At 42.2% G+C, this 27,932-nt stretch overlaps 2 protein-coding genes across 2 annotated transcripts; both read right to left on the reverse strand.

Annotated features, from left to right (window-relative positions):
* Positions 1 to 510: 510 nt before the first annotated feature.
* mylk2 (myosin light chain kinase 2) lies at positions 511 to 15,304 on the reverse strand. Its single transcript, XM_030767660.1, has 14 exons — positions 15,049 to 15,304; positions 14,721 to 14,794; positions 14,293 to 14,371; positions 12,391 to 12,537; positions 11,416 to 11,521; positions 10,917 to 11,010; positions 4,393 to 4,502; positions 3,951 to 4,092; positions 3,618 to 3,688; positions 3,157 to 3,285; positions 1,947 to 2,018; positions 1,690 to 1,770; positions 893 to 1,025; positions 511 to 591 (listed from the first exon to the last, which is right to left on the reverse strand). Exons 1-14 carry the CDS (start codon positions 15,302 to 15,304, stop codon positions 511 to 513), a joined length of 1,575 nt encoding a protein of 524 aa, XP_030623520.1.
* A 1,544-nt stretch (positions 15,305 to 16,848) lies between these two features.
* On the reverse strand, positions 16,849 to 27,845 carry tpx2 (TPX2 microtubule nucleation factor). The gene is made up of 17 exons (XM_030767661.1): positions 27,737 to 27,845; positions 27,492 to 27,626; positions 27,163 to 27,277; positions 26,811 to 26,885; positions 26,650 to 26,691; positions 26,333 to 26,452; positions 26,067 to 26,179; positions 25,698 to 25,855; positions 25,255 to 25,420; positions 21,909 to 22,047; positions 21,402 to 21,618; positions 21,058 to 21,153; positions 20,631 to 20,801; positions 20,298 to 20,444; positions 20,017 to 20,128; positions 19,563 to 19,750; positions 16,849 to 16,959 (listed from the first exon to the last, which is right to left on the reverse strand). Exons 1-17 carry the CDS (start codon positions 27,843 to 27,845, stop codon positions 16,849 to 16,851), a joined length of 2,214 nt encoding a protein of 737 aa, XP_030623521.1.
* Positions 27,846 to 27,932: the final 87 nt, after the last annotated feature.

Here is a 27,932-nt window from a genome sequence, read left to right on the forward strand (position 1 = left end):
TGGGTGTGTGCAGTAAGGTAGCTGCCTAACCCTCCTTCTTTTTAATGTGATTCCTCTTAGTTTTTATCATAACAGGAGTGGGACAAATGTTACGAGAAATAATTATTTTATAACAGTGCTGTAGTTTAAAGTCCTCAGGCCTGTACTCTGGACTGGGCTCTGAGGATGATATAAGGGTCATTTCACCTTATAACAGCAGTGACAGAAACAGAACTGTCTGCCTCCTTCAAGGCACTTAATAAATCTTTAGATGCAGCTTGAGGTGATACAAACTCCAGTACCTCCTCTGGTGTGTCCTACAGACTGGGAGAGAGATTCCATATAATGAGTGGACATGGGTAACGCTGTACACAGGGACTGGTATCCAAGAAGAGGACACACTGTCAGGACTTAGGAAGGGAGCACACATTTTTGCTAAAAACATTCACTTTGACTATCTAAGTTCACTTTGACTATACAAGACTGTAATCTTGTTGACTGACAGACGTGTGGGGCAGACTGAAGGCTGTCTCAGACTGCCAGAGAGGTCAAGGATCCTGAGCTGCCCAGCCTCTTGAACCTGTTGGCCGCTGCTATGGCAATATAGTTTTTCTGATCAGAGAGAAGAAGAGAGGGCAGCTTAGGAGGGCATCTTAGAAAAGATCTTAAAGTTTGGTGCTATCCTTTGGGAATGTCCATCTACTGAGCTCTCATTTTATTTAACAAATGAATTACTCAATGAATTCAAATTTTGCAATATTCTTGGTTCTCAGGGTTCTAAAAAGCTCTGTCTCAACAGAAATGCCAAGGGAAACATTGAACAAAACGCTTACAATTACCCATGGCTTTTTAAGCAGAATTGCGTGTATGTGTGAAAGAGAGAGAGAATTATGCATGTACTAGTGGGAGTTACCTTCCACATCTTTCTGGCCATGTATTTCTTGAGCAGCACCTGAGACTTGAGCACAATGTTGCTTTTCTTGGCTTTCTCTGAGATGTTATTGAGCCATGGGTGTTTCAGACACTGGGCTGCACTCAGACGGCCGCTGGACAAACAGACAGACATACAGACAGACAGGCACAGAAGAATCAGTACATTTATGCCATATTATATACACTGCCTGGCCAGAAAAAGTCACACACTCTAATATTTCGTTGGACCACCTTTAGCTTTGATTATGACATGCATTTGCCATGGCATTGTTTCGACAACCTCATGGAATGTCACAGCAGTTATTTCTGTCAAGAGTTGCATTAATTTTTGGCCGAGATCTTGTTGATGACAGGAGAGTCAAACCACTCCGTAAAGTCTTCTCCAGCACATCCCAAAGACTTTCCATGGGGTTAAGGTCAGGACTCTGTGGTGGCCAATTCATATGTGAAAATGATTCCTCATGCTCCCTGAACAACTTTCACAATTTGAGCTCGATGAATCTTGGCATTGTCGTCCTAAAATATGCCCATGACATTGGGGACAAAAAAATCCATTGATGGGATAACCTGGTCATTCAGTACATGTGGGTACTCAGCTGACTTCATTTTATTGCCACATAACGTTGCTGAGCCTAGACTTGACCAATTGAAGCAACCCCAGATCATAACACTCCTTCCAGAGGCTCCAAATCCAAAAGGTTACTTTTTTTTTGGCCAGATATGTAGTATGTTATGTTGTATAGGGGGCCTTGCTCTGGGCTCTAACCTAACACTTACCTCCGCTCTCGAATCAGCAGGTTGGAGATAAAGTCTTTGGCCTCAGCAGACACATGCTCAAAAGCATCTTCATCAAAGTACCTGCAAGGAGCATGTGATACCACAGTTATCCAAACATACACACAGAACAATACAGCGTAGGACACACCGCTTTTTTTTTTAGTTGATTGGGTCTGGGTGAAGTTTAAGAGCATAACAGCACAGGTTATTTGTTTTGGTGATTGGTTCCAAATGAATGAATAGTGTAAAAATGTTACCAGTTCACCATGAGTACATTGTTGAGGGTCTGGCTGTCATCGTCACCCAAGAATGGAGAAAGGCCACTTACACTGCCAGAGAGGAAAGATACTGATTACACATATATCTCTGGATTTCACTGATTACACATACAGCTCTGGGTTTCACTGATTACACATACAACTCTGGATTTCACTGATTACACATACAGCTCTGGATTTCACTGACTACACATACAGCTCTGGATTTCACTGATTACACATACAGCTCTGGGTTTCACTGACTACACATACAGCTCTGGGTTTCACTGATTACACATACAGCTCTGGATTTCACTGATTACACATACAGCTCTGGGGTTCACTTCTCTCTGTCTGCTGTAGATGAATGAGGTATTCACTATCACCCTTTACGGATATACATTTACTTTCCTTCAGCTCTTTTTTTCTCTGTAAAAGTCTGGTTAGCACTCTTGTCTCTCTTCACAAACTGCATATTTCATATATGGCGTGAGAGCATGACAAAGTTACACATTTATTGCACAGAATCTTACATTTGATCAATGTACTGAGGCCTTTCTGTTACCTCTTAGATTTTGAATGTATTCTCATTCAGTTTAATAATTTAATGACTGTATGGTTGAACAATTAAATGGAGTGTTTCCTTGCCACTGTAACATTATGCTTGGTCACTCTGAGGTCTTTGGCCAGGTGTCCTTTAAAGCTGCTTTGTGATAAATGTTGTACAGCTAAAATAGAATTAGAATTTTGCTCAAATTATTGCTTTTCTGAACATCTTAAAGACATGAATAAATACCACACAAAGTAGAAAAGTAACTAAGCCAGGATGCTGTTAATGCTTGAGCCAGAAAACACTTGTTCTAAATATGACACTAAAACAAAGGCCGGTGTCAGACACCTCTGCTACAGCCTCACGATGCTTCCCACTGATGAGTTACAGTAAACTCCTAAACTCCCCTTATCTGTGAACAAGCTCTGCTCCTGCAGCATCTCCAAAGCAGTGTAACAACCAGTGTAACAACCAGTTCTCACACTCAGGTTTCTGGTCCTGTTCAACAGCTGAAATTACTTTTCCACCGTTATGCACCAGCTCATTTTCATGGTTTGTTCGTGTCTTACATGCACTATTTCTCTCACAAAACAGTAAGAAAAACTTAATGTGTAAGCCTACATTTTTACCACAGTCTCTACCAACGCTTGAATGACTTACAGCATGTACGTAACCACTCCTAGAGTCCACATATCTGTAGGGAAGGACACAAAGTCAAAGTTCACAACCTCTGGGGCGAGGAACTCAGGAGTTCCGAATGAAACACGAAGTTTTTCTCGCGGTTTGTACCTGGCACAGGGACGGATAGAAAGAAATATGTTTGGGTTAGAGGACAAAAACATGAATACCTTTGAATATGATCAAATGAAAGCTCAAAGAGGGAATAACTGCAAAAGTTCTAATTGGTTGTCCTGTCCCAGTCACATACTGATTTCTTTTCAGCACCCACAGACTCTTTAAACATCTGAATGATGCACCAAAACATCAAAGCAGGCCTACAGGAGCCTTACCAGAGAGAGAAAATGATCCTGCTGAGGAGTGTGTATCATCACAAACAGAAAGGCATGGACATGCTCTCACACATGCACAAACACACACACACACACACACACTCTTATTACCTCCTTGCAAGCCCAAAGTCGATGATCTTCACCTGGTGGCCAGTGCGACTGACACACAGGATGTTCTCTGGCTGACAGAATGAGTGAAAAGCAGAGAAAACATCTCATCAGACTAAAAGCTGTGAGAGCTATGAAACATCAACCCAGTGCAGTTCATTATCTATGATCCATAAACTGCTGCCATCCCTCATACCAGGTGACAGTGATGACAATGCTTTCCCAGCCCAGCTTACAGCAGCCCATGGTGCCTCAGGACTTCACAAGCTTTTCAGCCTTTGGGTTAATTTTCAGAACCAGGATGAACAATAAGAGTAATCATTACTGCTGTGTTACCTTAAGATCCAGGTGAAGAACATACATCTGGTGCATGTAGTGGATACCCTCACAGATCTGTCTTACGAAAACCATGGCATCCACTTCAGTCAGAGACCAGCTCTCATCCACAATCCTCTCAAACAGTTCCCCTCCCTCCACACTGCACCGCAAACACCTCAGTCACTCTCATTAAATCAAACATCTCAATCAAAATTCATCACATGGTATTACCATGGCTCTTCTAAGGTTAAAATACTTACAAGACATTAGTAGTAGAGTTATGTCAGCGTTAATAATGCAGTCAAAAAGCATATGAGGTGAATGCATGGAGATGGCAGGGGAGAGTGAAATAACACTGGCTTATTTGGCATGAGAGTAAATCCTGTGGTTGTTGAGGCATGGTCATTAACACCAAGGACAGAGGATGATGGTGAAAAATGACAGAGAAGGAAACACTCACTACTCTAGAATGAGCACCACTTGGTTTTTGACCTCAAAAGCATCGTAGAGCTGCAGGATGTTAATGTGACTCAGCTGGTTCATGACCTGTATCTCATTCAGGACCATTTCCTGTGAAGGATCAATACACAGAGCTCAACAAAAGAGTTTGGTATAGCTCAACCGAGTTCACTACAGCTCAACCAACTTCAGCCAAGTTTAATCTGAATCAAAAGTTCAGTTAAATGAGGTATAGTTAAATGCATTCCAGTGTATCAATAGTCCATGGACGACCACGGCGACGACCACGGCGACGGCGACAATAAAGAAAAGGCAATTCATCTCAGGTAGGGCTGCGCGATTTGAGGAAAATATCTAATCGCGATTTTTCTTTTTGTGAACTATTATTTTTATTTTGTGGATACAAAAGGCACTGGAACAAAATGCAGAAACACAGAACAATCCAGGAACCCCACCCTCCACCCACTTACCCACTTGCAAACAAACCCTGTGGTAAACATCTGGGAGAAGTATATTAACAGTATATATACAATGCTATATAAATACATATACACATACATAGTATATATACATATGTTGGTCCCAGAAGCAGATTGAGGGAGATAAAGGTATCATGGCACTATAGAAATTAAGACGAGGGAGGACGTTCGTGTTAAATACTGATGTCCGAGCATATAAAGAGTTAGGTAAATGTGACCAATTAGAGAGATCTGCACTGACTACGGAGAGAATTTTATTGAATTTTTTTGTGATAATATCATGAAAGGAGGGTAGATGTCTATTCTTAGATATTTAAAACAACCGACAACAGGTGCTGCACTAGGAAGAGGCAAGGAGCCAGGGTCAAAATTTAGAGGAAGAAAACATGACTTGTTCCAATTTATCATATAACCCGAAAGGTGACTAAAATTGTCAAGCAACATCAAAATATGAGAAATCGAAAGGGGAGGCTTATTTATAAATAATAAAATATCATCAACATACAATGAGATGTGATGAAAAGTATTTCTAATGGTGATGGGGGAGATGAGTTCAGATTGCTGAATAGCCTGAGCTAGGGGCTCTACTGACAGAACGAATAATAAAAGGGAGAGGGGGAAGCCCTGACGAGGGCTTCCTAAGGAGAAAGACTGTGAGCATACCTGCTCTGTTAAAACAACTGCCCTTGGATTAAAGTATAATACTTTTATCATATTGACAAAACCAGATCCCAGACCCATGTGTTCCAACACTGACCAGAGATAATTAAATTCAAGGCGATCAAAAGCTTTCATGGCACCTAAACAAAACACTCCACAGGGCGAGTTAGACTGATCTGCAGAATAAATTATATGCAAAAGACGATGAAGATTATCAGAAGCAGAACGTGATCTAATAAAACCGGTTTGGTCGTTATGGACCAACTTGGTCCTAAAAAGCTCCAGCCGTCGCGATAGTACTTTGGCATATAGTTTAATGTCTGTGGGCAGCAACTAGAGCATCTTTTTTCAGAAGAAGGGAAATAACAGCAGTATTAATGTCTTGTCTAAAGGATCCTTGCTCAATTGAGTAATTTACTATGTCTAACAAAAGAGGACCTAGCTCAGTCCAGAAAGTGGAGTAGAGTTCCAGTGGAATTCCATCCAAACCTGGAGATTTTCCTCTTCTCGTACACTTCAATGCCTCTTCTAGCTTTGCAAGAGTTATTGATTCTGCTAGAAAAGCTGTCTTAGAATCAGACAAACCTGATAAATTAAGTGAGGAAAAAGGGAATAAAAAGCAGCACTGTCACATGTAGATTCAGACATATATAGAGTACAATAGAAGGAGCAAAAAGTTTCATTAATGTGTTTCAGGTCTGTTAGAAGCTCACCAGATAATGACTTTATGGCGGGAATGTTAGAAAACTTTTGACTGTTGCATAGTAGTTCTACACCCATTAAAATAGTAATTTTGCCTAGTTCTTTGTATAAGAAACTCTGCCTTAGCTCTCAATAACTGATTTAATTCAGTTTTTACGACACTAATTCTAGTGGCTGTTAGGAGAAAAAGAATCTTGATTTGATGTCTCTAGTGAAACAAGCTGAGCTTCAAGATCAGCAGTTTTCTTAACACATGACTTCTGAAGGTATGATGCATCTGAAATTGAAAAGTTATGGATGAAGCCCTTGTCTGCATCCCAAATTATACAGGGATCATCAACTGAGCCTTGATCAATTTCAATGAACTCTGAAAGTTGTGATTTAAATTCAGTGCAAAAGTTGTTGTCACGAAGTAATGCTAAATTAAGTCGCCAACGAGGGGCCCTTGGTGGTCAATTAACTAGTGAGAGTCTCAGAAGATTACGGCTGTGATCAGACAGAGACATGGGCTGAATATCTGAATTAAGTGTTGATGAGATAAGAGTACAGGAAATAAATACAAAATCAATCTGAGAATAGGATTTATGCCTAAATGAAAAGAAAGTATACACTTAAGTAAACGCCACGAATCTACCAATGACAGAGAAGACATACAACGCCTAAGTTTATCAGTAGAGAGTGCCTGAGAATGGGTTTTACTCTCTCCTGATCTATCCAGGTCATGGGATATGACAGCATTCATATCTGCCCCCATCACCACCTCACAATATGACATATTGAGAAGATAGTTTGTAAGCACAGAGAGAAAATTAGGGTCATAAGTGGATGGAGCATAAACAGAAAAAAAAAGGAAATTTCCTCTTTTCAACTAATATTTTTATGTGAGTTATTCTACTATCTATATCATTGCCCTGTTCCAGTATATTAATACTCAGGTTTCTCCGAATTAATATCATAACACCTTTTGTTTTGCTAACGGCAGCTGAATAAGAAACAACTCTGTAAAATTTGTTGTTGCATCTGTGGATCTCATCCTTCCTTATATGAGTTTCCTGAATCAAACCTAAATCAACGTAGTTCCTCCTAAACAATTCTAAAAAGCATGCAAGTTTGTGAGGACCATTCCGACCGTTGACATTCCAACTTAAAATATTTAAGTGGGTCACAACTATCAGACATAAGGGTTAATGGACGTAATATAAGAAAAATAAAGTAACATACCTCCAGATGTCCACCAACATCCACCCCCCACCCTCCCCGAACTCAAGAAACAAAGATTCATGGAAAACAAGTTCCCCAAACCCAATGCAGACAAGGCATAGAAAAAGCCCAAGTCTGCCTTGTTCCCTTTTAACAATCCGTGACATCAGCAATCGCTCACACACAGTCAGGGCGCTGACATTAGCCCAGTTATCTGATATAGAAAATAAAGCATCACCTCTATAAGCATGTACTATGGCAGCGATGATAAGTAAGGAATTACAACGAGCAGATTAAAAAGTAAAGACAGCACACCAAAAAAAACAAAAACAAAAAAACCCTTGACTTTTGGCAGAATTATCCCCCGATGTTCAAAAAAAGCACTTAATAATATCATAAGGTAGAGTCCATAGGCTACGGACCATTAACTAACCGTTATCCCTTTTCGAACGTATAGAAGACATAGCGGGCTGGTTTATGTTAGGAGAAAGGGGAAAACTGAAAATCGCAGAGATCCGTCTATTATATAAGATCAAGTTGACCTACTTTAAATTGTCAAAAGGTAGCCTGCAGCATTATCATCAGCCCATACCTATGGGACGAAATTGGGATAGAAAGTCGCAGAATTGACGAGCCTCATCCGGAGTTTGGAAAAATTTGCTCTCTCCATAAAGAGTAACTTTCAGAGTTGCTGGATACTGAAGGAAATTCGGGACTGTGTTTTCTCTCAAGTTCTTTCCTCACTGCAGCGAAGGAGCTCCGTTTCTTAGCAGTAGTGGGTGTGAAGTCAGGGAGGAAGCTGAGTGTTGCTCCGCCGTCCGAGCGTAGGGGGGCGGGGGGGGGGGCATTATTCCTGGCCTCGCGAAAAATGACATTTCTGTCATTGTAACGTAGAAACCTAAAGATGAACATTCGAGGTTTCTTTTTGTTGGCAGAAGTGGTGGAGTAAATGCGGTGAGCTCGTTCAATTTCAATTTCTCTACCCGTCAGTGATGGAAACCAGACGGGTGGCGACCGCTCGAGAAAACACACGGCATCATCATTTTCCGTACCTTCAAGGAGACCAAGCAGACGGAGATTATTGCATCTGTTACGATCCTGTACATCAGCAATTTGTTGCTCCAAAGAGTCCAAACGCCGGACGTGACTGTTTAGGGTTTTTTTCTGCTCCCTCTGTTCACCTGTTAACAAGTACATTTTCGAACATATAGTAGTCATGTGTGAAGCGAACTCGGTTCTCATCGCAGCCAACTCCGATTTTAGAACGGACTCAAGCCTTGCCAGAGAGTCTGCCATGTCAGCTGAATTAGCACGACTGTTCTCCGGTTTCGGCTTCTTCTTGTGGGGAGAAGGAGTTAGAGTGAGCTGTTTGCGTACTGTTGCCATCTAGAAATGTAAGCTGCCGAAAATAAAACAACTTATTCTGTCAAAATTAGGATAAACTTCGAAGGGCCCTATGTCAGGAGCTCGGTCAATGTGCGTGCAACACCGTGGATGCGTCCCGTGAGCTTCATAATTGCGATTTGATTTGCGATATATTTTTTTATATAAAAGTCAAGCTTCATTTCAGTGTTCACGGTGTAATAGACTTAAAACAGGAAGTGGAGCATTGCCACATGAGATACCATCAGAATATTAACTGCTTTATATTCTAATACAAGGATGAAAATTTTAACAAATTGCGTCCAACATGTAGGGTATTCATTACATTTTTTATTACACGGCTTTGTTGAATACTCGATTCTGATTGGTCAATGACGACATTCTACGGTCTGTTATTTCTGAATAGCATACGGCTGCCGTGAATAACATACAGTTGCAGTTCTGATCACTAACGAATTATTTTTTAGCGGCTGCAGCAACATCATTTCTAAATCAGTAGTTTGTGTCAAATTATTGATTTCTTTAGTAAGTAGCTGTGTATGAAGCGGTATAATGTACAGCGAGCCGGTCATCATTGCGAAATAAACCACGACAGGGTGATGCAGGACTCCGACGCAAATCATCCTGTCTGGGTTCATTTCGCATTAATGATTGCATTGGCACAGAACATAGGACAACCGACCATATAACAGTTATTGTGACAGGATGTGTAATAGAAGGTACTACAATGTATGTGATAAAATGTATGTGATGGATGAGGTGACAGGATGTGTAATAGAAGGCACTAGAATGTATGTGATAGAATGTTTGTGATGGATGAGGTGACAGGATGTGTGATAGAAGGTATTATAATGTATGTGACGGATGGAATGTATGTGATAGAATGGGTGTTTATCCCCAGTATGTTTTCACCGGTTGTTTAAGATTTGACTGGTTCTGATTGGATTGCGTGCGTGTGGTATCAGGTAGTTTACCGGAGGGCGCCACAAGGGGGAGCACCTGGCTTTTGGGTTATCAGGATGCGCACAAGTTAATACAGAAAAACGTGTGAGGGAAATAGCAGCGTGTCAAAAACATATTATTCATTGAAATTCCCCCATTTCAGGTATAAATCCCCCTTGGTTTATTATAGCCGTTTGTAGCCATCGAAATGTGAATGTGATGAAACAGTGTTTTGTGTAATGTGCTGCGTTCGAATATACATTTTAATCTGTGAAGTATGTCAGCTCGCGAGGCTAAGCTAGCAGTGTGATCGGTTAACTAACCCCTCCCAGCGGACTGTGAGATGAACCGCGAAAAGTCTACATTACCATTTGCTTGATGTTGTGATCGATTAACTGTACATTACCGATTTCCTGATGTTTTAATTGATTAACTGCACATTACCATTTGTTGATGTTGTCTTGGTTAACTGTACTGCATTACACAAGTTAATATAGAAAAACGAGTCGGGGTAAGCAGGGTGTCCGTGTGTTTCTCATAAAAACCCATTATTCATTGGTATGCCCCCATTTCAGGGGTTCTACATTATCGCAAAAACTGAGACTGGGTTAAGTTAAATAAATAAAGTAAAAACAGTTTTTTGAAAAGTAAAAAAATGTCTAACGTTCCCTCTGGCTCAGTGGAGGCCATTTTTCCGCACAACGAACATAACGTTTTCCTTAGGTTTCACGTGTCTATTGTTGGTGCTCTTGACACTTCTGATTGGTGAACATGACTGGTACACGAGGAGCACGGCACTTCTGAAAGGTGAGCACGACTGTCTCTCAAGGAGGACGGCATGAATCTGTAAAGCCATTGACACGACAGTTTAAACCCTCGGTCAGATGCGCTGCATAAAGTACATAAATCGCAGCCTTTTGCGATTTGCTAGTCGCATTGTTTCCAATCGCGATTTCGATTTGAGATCGATTAATCGTTCAGCACTAATCTCAAGTGTGTCATCACCACAGTCATCAGGGCAGATGTTGGTTGTTAATGTTTAATGGCCAAAGTGACATCTGTAGGCACAACATTGTAAACCTTTATAGACATTTTCCTTTGAGAACACTTCTGACTCAACAAAACATGCACATTCACTTAGAGAGAGACACTCTGCTACCTTCTCTTTGACGTTTCTCGTGCTGATGATCTTGGCTGCCAGTCTCAGACCTGTTTTACTCTCTGTGCATCGGTGCACTTTGCCAAAGCGGCCGCTGAAAAATCAGAATTACCATCATTACTGAAAAATCAGATTAACCATCATTACTGAAAAATCAGGTTTAACCATCATTTCTGAAAAATCAGGTTAACCATCATTTCTGAAAAATCCGAATAACCATCATTACTGGAAAATCAGAATAACCATCATTACTGGAAAATCAGAATAAACAGCAGCCTAACTGCATTCAGCTATCAGGTAGACCCCTCCACAGCATCAGCATGTCTGAATAGCCTAAACTACCTAGTTAATTAAATACACAATCTAACAGTACCAAACAAACACAGCACAGTTTACAGTCAGTAAAATATTCTGTATATTATACAAAATATTATATTCTGTAAGAGGGCTGAGCAGACACATAATACTCAGAGACTGGTCCTACGGTGATGTCACTTACCCTCCCAGAACCTCTGTGGTGTGGATGTTGTAGGTGTCACCCAGTGAGTTGGGTCTGAGTGAGACGAAGCGATGGGGGAAGGGTGCGGGCTGAGGGGGCACATCATCTGGGAGCAAGAAAAACAGAAAATATCTTAAAACTGACTCTGACACGTATCTCTCTTCCTGTTGGATTGTTTTAACTTTGGACTCAAGTTATTCAGGCCTGTTGGTCATGGACATATCTCAAAAGACACTGAGACTCAATCTACCACTTCTGTCAGACGGAATATTTCTACATTGGCTTTGACAGATGGAACAGTTTTTTTTGAGGGGGCTACTGGCATTATTCAGGTGCAGACCATGTGAATGGACGTGTACCAAAACATTCTGTACTTCACAGGGGGTTTATGGGAAGGAACAGGCATCTGGTGACATCCGATCTGTGCCGCACTCGCCTTTGGACTGGTCATAGAACAGCTGCAGGTGCTGAGTCAAAAGCTTGTGTTAAGGTTGGAGGGAAAAAGGATTACCATAGTCTGGATACCATACATCTCTTGGGGCAAAGTGAACTACAATACCTAAAAAGAACATTAAAGAGACACCGTTTCTATTTCGCCATTAAAGTACACACTCCTGTGGACTCCACTCAATAAGGGTAACACCGTTGTTTTATGGTCACATAAACCAAGGCTTGATAGGCCTCTGTCTGCACGGCTAATGGAATCTCAGCTTTATCTCCAACCATGCACAAACGCACTTGGTCCTGGAGCTCTATGACACCCCTGAGGGACAAATTCAACTGATCTTGAGCACTGTAGTTCTGGATACTGAAATCAGGACAGAAAAAAAACCCTCAGAGGAAGAACAAGTCAGAAGAAAGTACTTGTAAATATACCTTTGATAGTAATCAAATATGACATACACACAGTTAATCATTAATGTTAATACATGGTACAGTTAGTAGTCCAATTAAGTCCAGTAGTCTGTTGTTTACCTATCACCTTAATGCAGGTTTTGGGAGGGCTCTGAGGCTTGGCTGCCAGTGTGTTTTTGTCCGGCACAGGGCTTATTTTGATCTGTATCCCAGCAGCTGTCAGCTTGTTAGCAGATACTGCTCCAGCTCTTTCTGCCTGGTTCTTCACTGGTGGACATGGTGGTGGACATGAGTCTGCAGGTTTTCCTGATCCCTGAAACCTTTTTTTTTTTACAAATTAAAACCATACATAGAACTGGTGTGCACAATAAGAAAAACAGAGTTAGCTAACACAGTACATAAACATCTTCCTCTGTAGACAACTTTGACTGGCCATAACTCACTTCTGTAGTGATTCAGGGCAGCTGCTCACATGTCTGAGGGATCCCTCTGCTGTTGTCCCTGGGACCGCCAATCCTGTCACCTTTGGTGAACTGAGGCCTGGCAGTGATGCTTTGGCAGCTTCGTTGCCTGTTAACTTTTCCCCAGGACTGTTTGGTGAAGGCGAGGCTGAGCCCTGGGCCATTGTAGTGTGTGGAACAGCCAGTCCTCTCATCTTTGATGGTTTATGGCTGGGCAGATATGTAGATGTATCCTGCTTTATTGAGGGGATATCAGGAGATGATGCTGTATATGCTTGGCTCCCCCTTGCCTGTGGAACAGCTGTGTCTGTTAGTGGGGTGGCATTCACTGTCATTGTTCCCTTAGCCTCTAAAGATGTTGCTAATGCCTGAGTCATTTTAATGACGGGAGCAGACAATCCTGTTGTCTTTGGAGGTTTGTGGCTTGGTGCTAATGTCACGTTTGCTTTGATGTTGTTGTTTTGTGTGGCTGCAGCACACCACTCAGTCTCTGCAGCAGTAGGTACTGCCAGTCCCTTCAACTTTGATGGTTTCTGGTTTGATGCTGATGTTTTTGTATCTTCTGGCTCTATTTCCCTTGTGACAGCAATGTTGGGCAAAGAGGTGCCTAACTTTGAAGGCACTGTGTTGAGTGAAGCACTGAGTGCTGTTGTCTTTGGTGATTTGTGGCATGGCAGTGATCCAGCTGTTTCTTTCACCATAGTCACACTGGCTTTAGCACTGTCAGGCAAGGTTGCCAAAGACTGAATTGTTGAGATCACTGGGACTGTTAAACATGTCGCCTTTGATGATGATAAACTTTGATTTTCAATTATGGGCTGAGATGTGGCAACATTCTGTTTGCCTGCTGTTGCTTCTTTTTCACTCTGACTGTGTAACTTATCCTCTAGATGACCTATGATAAGCTCTTTTGCTGAATCCTTTCTTCTCTGCTGCTCTGAGTCCATTTTCACCACACTTTCCTTGACTTCCTCTAGAATGCCTGCAGACAAACATCCCTATTAAACATGCCTGTCTGTCTAAACAATGAATGAAAACTTTATCTTTTTAGATTTCATCCAGTCTGATACTTTGGAGAGCAATACAAAACAGCAAACTATGAGCAAAATGCCATGTTTTGTCAGAAAGGAACATCTGTGTTCACCTACAAGATCACTTATAATTGAAATGTTACATTGAGTGGTGCATACCATATTTTACAGATATGTTATTCCATCTCAGAGAAGTGTAGTAATTTTCATCTTATTAATTAAACTGACTGATCCTACATGTTTCCTTATTATTTTTTATTTAAATTGTAATGAAACTTGATAAAGTAGATTGAGCCTCTTTACATGCCTCCACCTCAAGGTTAAATCAATATAAATGCATCAGTTTAATCCTGCAGTGAAGCATCTCAGATACCTCTGGGTTGACTGCCCTTGTCAAGCCAGTTAATGACCATTAATTCAACACCAGCCATAAGAATCCCATGGCTCTGCTCCACCTTTCCATGTGAGTGCTGCCAGACACAGCTATATAGAGCAAATGTCTGGTGTGTGAGTCAAGTTACCTGACTCACCTTTCCTGTAGGCCACATTATGACCATGCTGTGTTACATTCAGGTTTCTGGTCTTGTCCAAATGAACATACACCTCGTCCTGATAGAGGGAGGGAGAGAGAGAGAGAGAGAGATTTATGCAGAAATATACCCCAAACCACAGTGATACAACCAAGTTCACCAATGTCATTAACAGCAGAACATAAGCCAATAACATAAACACAGTCAGAACAACCCTCATTCCCACATGAAAACAGTAATATATAATATAGCCTCCACCATGGAATAAAGTATAGTATTATCATTTATGCTAAAAATGAGGACCCCATAAAGCGTAAACCTAAACACAACTATTTTCAAACTTAAAGAAACAAAAAAAGATGTTAAGAGTTTTCTGTGTGTTTAAGAACATCGTTTAATGAGTTTCCACCCACCACAGATGTCCTCACAGGCAACGATTTTCTCCGTTGCAACACAGTTAAGGGAATGGACACTTTGTCAGTAGAGTGCTTCTCTTCCAAATCTGAATGGTCAGGACACAGATATAAACAGCAAATAGTCTACTAACAAAAAGGACAAATGTCATTTATAGCAGCCATTATTTAACAGAATCAAATAAGAAGGTCTAAAGTTAATTTGTCCACTGGTAGAAAATTACAATACTACAAATGACTATGTGCTTAGAGAAGACATTTGAACTTCACAATGTGGCAACTCCAAATTACCCTCTGCATGGCCATGGATAAGTCACAGTAGTTATGCATTAGTTCCTATTACCTTGAAGAACTGTCTCCAGAGCTGTTTGTATGTTCAGAACTTTCCTCTCTAAGGATTCCAGGAGCTTGGCCTGTGAGGACAGCTGGCTAGCCGTTGCCTCCTGCTGCCGTTTGTGCTGGGCACATGTCAGACACATGGGACATCCACCTGTGTTTTGGGACAGGAGCAGGTCCAGTTTACGGTGCAGGTCATTCACCTTCGTCTCTAAGGTGCAGAGATCCACGGGCAGGGGAGCTGGGCATCGAACCGAACCCATGACAAACATTCTGTGAGAGACCAGTCCTGGGAATGGTACCACCTCAAACACCAGTCCTCCAGGACCACAGGATTGGCTCAGAAACAACGCAAACTCTGGTGATTCTCTGCACTTTTGGCCCCGTCCAATTCTTCAGATGTCGTGAAGTGTCCTATTCAGATTAACCAGTTAGTATTTTTGCCAAATGTCTGACTTAACTCAGATAATCCTGTAAATTCATATGGTCATGTAAACTCCCGTATCTGAAACGCAGGTAATATAGCTGTAGTGTCCAGGAGACAGTAACAATGGACACAGTTGGGCCATACCCACACAACACTGCTATCACACAACACCCAGGCAAATTCCCAGTACTTCACCTACCTGCAAAAATAAGAAGGTAGCTAGTCAACGCAAGTCAGACTCATACCAGTTGTGTAAGTTAGCAGCTGAATGGTGGTAGACAGGCACTAGGAAACGACCTCTCTGCCTTTTACAGGGAATAGCCAGCCGGATTCCTGCTTTATCTCCTCTTGCTCTGGACACCGCTCCAGAAATAGGCAGACAACTGAGGGAGGGGTGGAGAGGTGGAGGCAGGAGTAGTGTCTTGAATAGTAACCGATAGCAGAGGTATGTCAGATGGGCTTGACAAGCATGGAGCTGAGGACATGTAACCTTTCCAATACCACAGACACAGCTCAGAAAGAGGGAAAAAAAAATCGGAGTACAGAGAGACACTGTGCTGTAGATTGCTTCAGATGTTTTTTGATGTTTATGAAAAGATGCAGTTGTCAGAGTATTCCCATGAATAGATCATGGCAGAAACACAAATTCCAATGTTCCCATTCCAATGTTCCTTACCCTGGCATCCACACACTGCTTCAGCTCCGCAGTGACAACAACTGAGTATAATTCAGACTGAAAACAGACCAAAAAGGACAAAAATGGATATGGGCCAAAGGAAGTGGCAGTTAGCTGCCATTTTTCCAGAGGAGCCTCTGTTTTTAATCTTGGACACATTTCCCAAGCCACACAAACACCTCACCAGTGCCTCCAGCAGAGATGCCACTAGGCACTGCCTAAGACTGGAGGTATGATCAAAACATGCAGTAATGACCACCGACCAAATGAAGAACTCAAAAATAGTAAGTCACCATCCCTACATCCAACCCATACTGTGTAAATTTGTATGTAGTCATCATTCACCCAAAAAAATGGGCATCTTTGCAAACTCATTATGAACACGTACACAGAACCAAAACATTGTGGTAGATTGGGATTTGAGTTAAAAGTGTGATTTGAGATATAAAAGACAACTCAGAAATTAACATTTTATCTGACGGTCTTTATTAGGGGGAAGTAGAGTATGTTAAAAACTGGAAAAACAGGAGATCATAGGGGCAAAGCTTTACACAGGTCAAAAGGTCAAATAAAATAAGCTGTTTACACACAGAAGTTTTTTTCTGCTTCACCCACAGACAAAAATACATTCAGGCCAGATTCAGAAATTGTTGTATAAAACAAGTATTTACAGCGATAAAATTCACTAATGCTTATGAATGCTGTTACATTCGGAAGCGATCAGAAAAGTTGGGGGACTGAGGAACGGTGAGGGCAACGTCGCTCTTCTTTAGCTCCAGCTCTTTGTACCTCCTGATAGGCTGTGCTTTATGAACCTGTCCACAACAGAACACAGTCAGTATAAACTCAGCCACAGTCACCGTGGCTGCACTTTTAAAGTGCCCTGCAAATAATGGCAACACTGCAACCATTTCACTTATCCATCTGTATGTGAATGAGTCTGAATCGCTTTAAAGACAATGTTTTGTTTGAGTTCCTCTGTAGTGAAAGGGGATGTGTGCAATAAAACTTAGAATATTACTACTGGTATTTTATGTCTAATGTGGATCTTTGCTTTGGAACTTTTAGGGGAAGTCTACAGGACATTTTCAGAGAAAAGTCGAAATAATGTACAGTGCCCTCCACAATTATTGGTACCCCTAGTAAAGATAAGTAAAAGAAGTTATAAAAAAAAATTTAGCTTTTGGTGAATTAGTTTAATCTCACACTGAAAAAATGAGAAAAATCCAACCTTTAATTGCAGTAAATTCATTCTGAAAAAAAAAAAAAAAAATCCTCATCCAGAAATAATTATCTAACAAAACCACGTGTGCCACAATTATGGGCACCCCTAGAAATACCTATGAACAAAATGTAACCGAAGCATTTTTTCCTTGTATATTTTAGTTACTAACTTTCAAGCACAGGGTTCCCACACCTTAAACATCAAATTCAAGGACTTTCCAGGTCCAATTTCCTCAAATTCAAGGACCCAACAAGGCATAGTCTGAGACACAGATCAGGGTTCATTACTGTTACGTTAGCTTTCTTGCTTGCTTGCAACTGTTTAACCTGCACCATTCGACTTCAAATCACTCATGCAAGCATGTGACTGTCGCACTTTCTCCAGGCAGGTGGCGTGTGAAAGAAGGATGCACAGACAGCAGGACACACACATGCAGACAACGGAACGTAGCCTATTTACTAACGTTAAGCAAAAAAAAAAAAAAATCAAAAGAACTTCAACTTCTTTTCTTGCACAAAACATATAAATTCAAGCACTTTCAATGACCCATGCCTACTTATGTCTCTTCAAAAACTTTTAAGGTCTTGATTTTTTTCCTCAAATTCACAAACTTTCAAGGATTTCAAGGACCCGTGGGAACCATGCAAGCAGTAATTCATGACTTCCTATTTCTCTGGGGTACAAATATGAGGTGACACAGAGGCCATATGTCCTTATTCATAGATCAACATGGGAATGATAAGCAAACTCACAAAACAAATGAGGGAAAAATATGTTGAGCTTATAAGTCAGGGAATGGCTATTAAAAAATAGTTACTCACTTGAAAATGCCCAGGCAATACTTAAAAAGTACAAAAGTAACTGGAACCGTTACAAAATTGCCTGGAAGAAGACCCAAAATTATTTTGCCCCAGAGTGAGGAGGATGGTAAGAGGCAAAAAAAAAAAAAAATCCCCAAGGATCACTGTTGGAGAATTTACAGAGGAAAGTAGCATCTTGGGTCACCAAGTCTCCAAAACTACCATTAGACACCACCTCCATGCCAACAAAAAAGAAGGATGGCTATATCAAAAGGAACCTCACTGTTAAACATGGTGGAGGTTTGGTAATGTTGTGGGACTGTTTTTCCTCCAAAGGCCCAATTTCCTCAAATTCAAGGACCCAACACAGCATACATTAATACACGGATCAAGGTTCATTACCGTTATGTTAGCTTTCTCACTTGCTTGCCGTTGTTTAACCTGCATCATTCAACTTCAGTCACTCATACATGCACGTGACCGTCGCACTTTCCTGAGGCAGATGGTGCGTGAAACAAGGAGGCACAGACGGTGGGAGACACACGTGCAGCCAGCGGAACGCAGCTTGCCCTAACTTTAAATAGAATAATAATCTCAGGATTTACATGTGTTATAGTGTTAACTGTGAAATGAAAAATGAGTTTTGTTACATTAGTGACGTTATGACAGCTCAACAGGCTGCACATCCAGCGAGACTGCGGAAGTTTTGTATCGTGGTTTCGGTCTCGATTTCAGAACTATTACACCTTTACTAACGTTAAGTAGAAAACTAGTATCAAAAGAACTTCAATTTCTATTCTTGCACAAAATATATAAATTCAAGCACTATCAATGACCCATGTCTATTTATGCCTATCTTGTACAACTTTCAAGGCCTTGATTTTTTTTTCTCAAATTCACAAACTTTCAAGGATTTCAAGGACCTGTGGGAACCATGCCAACTGAAAACCTGTGAGCTGAGCTGAAGAGGAGAGTGCATAAGAGAGGATCTAGGGACCCTGGATGATCTGGAGAGATTCTGTAAAGAGGAATGGTCTCAGACTTCTTGCTCTGTATTCTCCAGTCTTATCAGATGTTACAGGGGAAGACTCGGTGCTGTTTTACTGGCAAAGGGAAGTTGTACAAAGTATTGTAGTTGTACAAAGTAATGCAGGGGTGCCAATAACTGTGGCACACATGGTTTTGTTAAAGATTATTATTTCTTGATGAGGGATCTTTTTTTCCTAAGAATGACTTCACTTTAATTAAAGGTTGGATTTTTCTCATCTTTTCAGTGTGACATTAAGCTAATTCACCGAAAAGTAAATTTTTTATAACCCTTTTTACTCATCTTTACCAGGGGTACCAATAATTGTGAAGGGCACTGTAAATACTGAAAAAAAGACAATTCTACCATTTCTTGTCGCAGCCTGGCAATCTCCTCCTTCTCTTGCTGCTCTTGTTCTCTGAGTCGCTCCTCCTCCATTCTAGCCCTCAGTGACTCCTTCTCACTGACCGCTCTTTCAAACTCTAGTCGCTCCTTGGCCCGCTGCTCCGTAGACAACTGGAAACCCTCAGGAACTACAGAATTATCAGTATTGGCTTTAGAAAATGCCAGAGAAGAGGACAACCAAGGTTGTGAAATGACGGAGACAAAGCAGAGGTGAAATTTTAGAAAGGGGAGGAAAAACATGTCCATTTGGACTGTTAGTGTGCAGGCCTAGCTCTATTATAAAGCCCACGACAAAGACAGCAAGTGGCAAAGCAAGGGACGGTTGATACAGAAACACACGCACGCACACACGCACAAAGGTGCGATTGTGTTGGCCACAGAAAACAAACAGCACAGACAGGAATCGAACACATACCCAAAAGTGAGCGGTTCTCTTTTTTTGGCATGAAGGGTTCTTTGTGAGCGACTGTGTTCTGTCGGGCTTTAAAGCACGCTGCCTCAGCCTGGTGCTTCAGTTCTTCCTTCATCTAATTCCACAGGGAGAGAGAACAAACACATAACTGTATTTCATTCTTACAGTAGTAACATACAAGTGGACTGTTTACAGGCACATGAAAGTCTGAGATTTCGGTTAGTGAACTTAATTAAATTCAGCTGTGGTACTGAACAGCCTTAAGCCCCAGGAAGGGAGCTCACCATCTGTTCCCAGCGCTCACTCTTGGCAGCCCCTCTCTCATCGATCAGCAGTTTGAAGGGCGCAGGTTTTGTGGGCTCTGCCAGTTTCTTCTCAGGGAGGTGAACCTCATGGAAATCAGGCAACGGCTGAGCTTTGAACTTGGGCACCTGGAAAAGAGTTTGTACTGCTCACAGGTAGCAATGGTCTAAAACCAAGAGTCATTCAGTAGGTGTCAAATTTTGGCCAGAAAGGGAACTTTGGTGTGAGTGACATTCTAGGCTTCACTTAAACACAGCGTTTCCATGGTGAAAGGAAAACTGCTTTAAGTGTGGCTCCACCTAATGTCTCAGTACCTCCTCATGTCTGAGCTCCTCCAGTCTCCTCTCCTTCAGCGCTCTCCTTTCACGGTCTCGCTCCTCAAAAGAGAAGGGATGCATCTCCACCTGACTCTTCACAGGTAGTTTGGGCTGGAAGGGGAGGAAGTGTGGCACAGGTGCTGCCTTGATTGTGGCAGGTGGCTTCACCTGCAAACTCACAGTGATGAGTCACACAACACAGACATGACAATTCAAACACAGTTAAAGAAACAGCTATCATTCTAACTGCTTATGAATGGGTGATTTATGCTTGGTAAAGGGCAAGACTAGTTGTCATGGTGGATATGTGCAGTGATACACACAGGGAAAAGCAAACTTCCTGTTCACAGTTCACATGCTAAACAATCACAATGAGCATGTGGAGTTTTTAAAAACTGAGCCCAAGTGACTGAGAGACCCATACCTCCTCCGTCTTCCGTTCAACACGCACTCTGTTTTTCAGGGCAAACGCAGGGGACTCGGGCACTGTGGGATTCAGAGTCTTCTTCTCCGGAACACCCTGAGGACAGAATGCACCCACTTCAGTCACAGAAACGCTAAACCACACTAGCCCGATTCACTGCATGACTATGCAGTTTGGTAAAGGGCAGAAACCTCTCAAATCTCTCCTATTCATGACCCTTCTCCTTTTCACAGGGATAACACAGATGTGTATAGCCCTAGGCAGCTGCTCACCAGCCCTTTAAAATCTGACATAGTGCTTCTCTATGTGAGAGTCAGTTCAGAGAAAATAGTGTGGGGACTCACCACCACCTCCTCCAGGATTCGCACAGGCAGGGGTCTGGCATGGAAGGTTGATTCCTCTGACTCCTCTGGCCTCTTGTTGACTTGTCTCTCCTGGAGGCGCTTCTCCACCTCCAGGCTAAAGCCTTCTGGCTTTGTAATCTCCTTCACTGGAGGCTTTTTGGGCACCAAAGCACTCTGCAGAATCTTCCTGTTGAGCTCCAGTGCTTTGAACTGAAACCTGAAGAAAGTGGTGTGTTGAGTTGGTACAGCATGTGTGGGATTTGCTGTCCCTGCACCCAGATGATGATCATTACTCAGTTATATCTGTAACTAATGTTTTATAACTGTCCTACCCATTCAGGAGAATGCGATAAAAGGCACCAATGTGCTAGATAAGTTTTGAGGTCTTACAAGGATTATTTAATCTGAAAAGTTCTCTAATACAATTTACGCCATCTGAAATGACAGAAAAACACACATATGAACAAAACCTAAACATAAACATGAACAGGTCAGACAGACACTTACTGCTGCATCTTCTCCACCTCCTCAGCCTCAATCTCAGCTGAGCTCTTCGCCAAAACAGGACGACCTCTCTGTCGAGTCATCAGCTGGGGTGTCTTAGGGTTGGTGACCTTTGGCTTATCGACCTTCAGTGGTGATGGGCCTGGAGGTCGGAATAAAGTTACTTTCAGCCCATATCTACATATACGCTCGGGACAGAAGGAAGAAGAACCCATTAGTTAGCAGTGTGTTTAATCTAATCACCACCTTCCCCTCCGAAATCCTTCTCTCTCCCTCTCACACACACACCACTGTTAATTATGTGTGTGTTGTAAGGGTTGCCAGGCCCGTAGACCATACTACCCATAATTCCCTGCTTGACCGCATGGGTAATCTGAACCCATCATCTTCTCAGCTTTCACTGTAACGGTACTGAATACAGCAATGGAGCCAAATATCAGACACAGTGATGACCCAGTTTTCGCCATAAAACCACGGAAAAATCCAAACTCTCTCTCTCCAGTTCTCTTCAATTCTCCAACTCTCTAGCAGTGGCTCGCTCTAGCAGTAGCTTGCTAGCAGCGGGTGTCTCTAGCGGGTGTTCCTGCCTGCATAAAGAGACTTCGTTACTTCCTGGCATTGGATCTCTCGGGCGAGTGATCCTATAGGGAGAAAGAAACCCCGTTTCTCTGCCGAAGAAAAGGACAAGGAAACAACGAAGCGAGATATTTGTACAGCCAAAGTTTTAATGTACTTTCTCTTGCGCAGTTGTAACCTTAACAGCAACCGGCTAATTACACTGTAACGCACACAGTATTAGACGGAAGAAAAGGCGACCGGATCCCTTTTTATTTCTCAAAACGTCAACTAACTAAATCAAGAACCCTTCAAGATCATCGGACGAGCGAACGAGCCCCGAAGATATTCAAGCGACAAGGAAAAGAACTTCTCCCTGGACCTGCGAATCGCACTGCTCATCAGGCCACCAAAGACGCATCTTCGGTCGCCACGCAATGAGCTATTCAAAGTTAGGTTGGCATCTGGGCATGCTTTAGTATTAAGATTATATGCAGTTAAAGTGAAGGAAGTGTTGTTATTTGAATTCTTTGATGATTTAAAATTTACACACTGAATTTCATGTACAATGTGGTTTTTAGCCGTTTGTTATTTTCTTTTGGTTACAACTTATGAAGGATAGATCTGGCATGCGTTCTTTCTCTTACTCCCTTTTCTGATTGCACACCTCCAACATTGGGATTGCAGTGTGAGTTAAGGGTTGGGTAGAGCTGTGAAGTTTAGGGCCTACTTGCTTGAGACTAGCTCTCAAGTTAGAGATTCTTTGTTCTCTCACACACATGCGCTTCTTGTTGCCCATCCCCACTCTCATTGGTGCCTAGCACACACGCTTGCGCACTACATCCTCATACCACACACACCTCTTGCCTGTGCGCCTGCGCACAGCCTCTCTCCTTGGCTCCTCCCTCTGTCTTCAGTGCGCAGCTGGGCACACGCCCACATACACGCACGCATGCTCTCTCTCTCTCTCACACACACGCATCTCTCCTCTAACACTCATTCAGTCCTACACTGAATACTTGTACATAGACTCATCACCATTATATTACTATTTACGCTTTGATCATTCTATTTGCTGCTGATTATTGATTGTACCATATCAGTATTAGTTTGCCAAGTAGTATTGATTATGTTAAGAAATAGTATCTTTGAAATAAACTGTTGTTCTGTCTGTTTCTGCTGCAGTATTCACTGAATGCCAACCTCTGCCATCAAAGTACTCCCAATTACCTTCATCAACCTGGTTGTTCATGAGTATTATGGATTTAGTAGTTGTGACAGAGGGCTCTGTCTCAGGCCGCGAGCGGCATCTTTTTCCCCCGCAATTAACCACTTTTCCTTAGTTGTACAGTGTTCGTTCGTGTTTGTGTCCTGTTACGTGTACGTCATTCATACATATCTATAATACACATATTCCAATAACATATTACGTTAACTTCGAGGGTGCACACTCGAAGCACGCAGCAGGTTACCCAGTGTCATACACACACAAACATTTCCAATTCACGTTCACAATCTTACAGTTTAAAACACCCCACAAACACCCCCAATTACACTTAAATGTTTGTTAGCGTCTTTACTGTTTGTTTTACCGTTACCGTCCTTATCATGTTACACACACACACACACAATTACCCAGTTAAATGTTTGTCCCGTCTTTATTATACATATCGCTTTGTTTGAACGTTCGTATTGCGTTGTAATGTTTGTTGGATTGTCGTGTCTCCCTCTGTTTTCTCTGTTTGTCCGTCTGTTTGGTTATCTGTGTTGCAGTAGCATAGGACTACCGGTGCATGGGAGGACCAAACAGAACCGTTGGAATGTGAATTCGTTTATTTGGTTTAGCTGGAGTGGCGCATGCGTGATGCACACGGGGAAGGGGCCACTCCATGGGAAAGGGTTTTTACGTTAAAATGTAACGATCGGCTGTTACTAGCCAGAACTAGTAAAAGATAAAGCATTACTGTAGAGTGTATATTTGTGTTTGTGATTGTGTATATGTATTGGAGTGGATAAGTAATTGTCATCTTATTTTAAGTCAACAAAAAGAAACTGGTATGTTCCGAGGGGAGGGGCTTACAGTACAAAAGGGGGTTTTTCATCATTGTAGGTTGAGGGAGTCAGGAGTACAGAGAGTAGCTGTGTTGAGTGTTGAATTGAATTTAGTTGAGAATTGAAAGTAGCGATTTGTTTGTTTATTTATTTATTTGTTTATCCATATATTTTCATTTGTTTGTTTGTTTTTCTTGTAAATACATATATACATATTTTTTCACTGTACATATTTGCCATTTTTTTTTTCACTTTTCTTCACTTTGGATTGGGACCATTTTTGTTTGCACTGTAAATAAAACACCTTGCACTAATGTGCTAGTTGTGGCCGAGCCATTTTTTTGTTTTGGTGCGTTTTGGGCAACCCGAACCCCTGTTCGGCTTCACCCTGCCACAGTAGTGTAATCGTAATACATTAGTACTGCAAGACTGTAGCACATTAATCTTAGTTGTTTACTTAACAAAATATTGAACATCCAAATTAATGGTTAATAAATTATATGAGACAGATTTATTAATCCTATCACACCTACATCTTTTGGTGCCCCTGTGTTCGGATTGCAATTGTACCTACAGTGTGTGTGAGAGAGAGTGTGTGAGAGAGAGAGAGAGAGAGAGAGAAAGAAGGGAAGGATTTCAGTCACATTCAGTCATCCCATACTGTGAGGAGCAGTGGCAGAGTCAGGTGTGAGCAGTGGAGTCAGACGTGGATGTGTGTGAGCTGAGGGGTGTGTTTACCCACCTCTCTCTTGACTCTGGCGGCTGCGCATGTGATAGCGGGCTGGCGTGCGATTTTGGAACTGATCTATCTGCTGGGCCATGGGCACATAGGGAGTGGCATCATCCAGCTTCCTCTTGTTCCCCCTGGACAGGTTAAAGGGTTTGGGGACAGTGGTGCCCTTGGGTGCCTTTGGGAAAAAGAGGAAAAGTAAACACAAACTTTATAGATAAAGTCTGATAAAGATATATAGATAAAATTTGAGATAAGCATCACTGGACCAGAAGGGTAAATCAACACACTACATTCTCATGGAGACACTTATGACCCGGTGAACATAGGCTTCATACGTGATGGGGTTACTCACGGCTGAGACACATGTAATAGTTAGTTGTGTGTTGAGATGGGGTTACCCACGGCTGAGACACAAGTAATAGTTAGTTGTGTGTTGAGATGGGGTTACTCACGGCTGAGACAGGATGCTTGCGGAACTGAGAGGTGAAGTCTTTCTGAGGGCTGCTGGCAGCATCAGTGCTGTCAGTATGTGATCTCAGCCTGTTGTTCAGGCGGAAGTTAAACTCTTTGGGAATGGTAGTTGACAGCACAGGCTTTTTTGAGGGCTGACCTGATTTAAAACAAAAAACCATACATGTTTGAGCCAGAAAAAAGACCTGAGCAAGCATGTGCAATGACTTCACATTTCAATGTCAGTTCAGTTCTGTTACGAGCAAAACCAATTTAAAGAGCGAGTGGCACCATATCTGGGTGATTCTGGATCAGTGCCAAACTATACAATCCCTGAGAGCTCTTTAGATGAAAGAGTAAATGACACCCACTACCAGCCAGTGCTGCTCTGTAACTGGCCTCATTCTTACGCCGCTGTTCAGCCACCTCCTTCTGCAAAGCCTCAATACGCTCCATCTCCTGCTCCTCTGTGCTCCTGCACTGCCTGCTCACAGCAATTACACACACAGACAGACACAGTTCAAGACAAATGACTAGCCCAAACTATGTTTTCCGGTCTGCTAACTGATGCAGACACAAAGCGCAGGCTATCTGTCAGTGCACTGTGCAAGTCTGACGGGACATTGTTCTGGCTTACTCTGTAGTGTTGGAGGTTGTAGCAGCACTAGACTGGGCTGTGGCTGCAGTGGCTTTGCGGGTCAGCCTGGCACTACTCCTCACACCTGCGCTGCGTCTGATGGGTTGGTGGGTGGAGCTCCTGTTGGATAAAAGAGTGTTCTGACTGGTTCCATAGGTACAGCAATGCCATCCAGAGTGCCAAGCCAGTGGGGCCCACCACTCACCCAAACAAACCCATCAACTGTGGATAACTCTCATCTCTGGTCAACCAGCAGATACCAAATATCACCACCATAGTGACACAGATCTTTGCTCAGAATTGAGTTTGGCTTTTACCTTCGGTGTCGATGTAATGTTCTTTTAGGTGTTGGGAAGATTCTGTGAACAGTAAACTGGAGCTGACTGAACATTCAGAAACTGATGATCGTCCAACAGATCAAGGAAGCTGCCCTTTGTTTATCATGCTCTACTTACTACGTGGATTAGGAGAAACTTACCTTCTTTGCTTCTTTACAGGTGGAGTCGCAGGAGCCTTCTGCTTTTCAGCTCTGGCTAACTGACGCTTTGAGACTCTGGAAAGATCATTCATTATCAGTCATAATAATGATATTTCTTAGTATTAGCCATTCATTATTAGTAAAAGTCATATCTGTACAGATATTCCCATAAATTGCATTACATTGTTACCTACAACCACGTGTCCAGCTAAACTCTCTTTACTGTGCAGGAGCACTAATTGTTTAAGACTGTAGACAAGTGATTCTCTATGTAAAAACCTCTATATGTTTGGTTAAACCTGCCTGTAGACTGAACTGACTGTGTTCACTGTGGAGGGGCCATGTGCTGTACCTGCGTGGCTGGGCTGTGACTGCCCTCCTCTGGGGTTGGGTGGCGGCAGCAGCTGGCTTACTGCTACCCCATGATGTCACAATGTTACTGGGGGGATCCTTGGCCCCTTCATCACCTACAGCTGAACGAAAAGAGGTGATGTGGGAACTCATTTTTATTGAAAGTCAAGGGATGCAGAATTACTGAAATCCAAGACACAGTCATTATCATAACCTTATTCTATCAAGGTAAAATTAAAATAACTTATTTAATTTATGGGAAAAGAATCATGACAGGACAATGCCAAAAAAGAGGGATGAAAGAATTCACCTAATAAGGTTAGCAGTTACCTGAGCTTGCGTCCTCAGCCTTAAGCATGGGTGTAACACTGTTTATGGGCAGATCTGTTTTGGCTCCATCAGCAGGGAACCTCAGTGGGGTCTTGAGTTGGCCCACCGCACCTTCTACAGGGTCTGCTACTCTATCTAAACAAAACAAAACAAAACATGATTGACAGGAAACAATAAGCATTCATCTGAGGGAAAATAAAGGGAAATGCACTGGAGCTGGTATCGAAAAATGGACATAACCATACCGAACCACTGATCTGCATTGTCCTCCGCCTGTAGTGCAAAATCACTGATGACATGGGTTGGTGCATCGAAGGTGTAGGGATCCGCGGACTCTCCCTGCTGCACGTCCATCCTCGCACTCTCGTCAGTAAATGGCATCCACTTCCTATCGCACTCCACTGCTCAAGATCGTAACGAGACACTGTGTAAATTCATGAC

This window comes from Chanos chanos, chromosome 3 (assembly GCF_902362185.1).
Source record: "Chanos chanos chromosome 3, fChaCha1.1, whole genome shotgun sequence".
In the NCBI taxonomy this organism is placed as follows: Eukaryota; Metazoa; Chordata; class Actinopteri; order Gonorynchiformes; family Chanidae; genus Chanos; species Chanos chanos.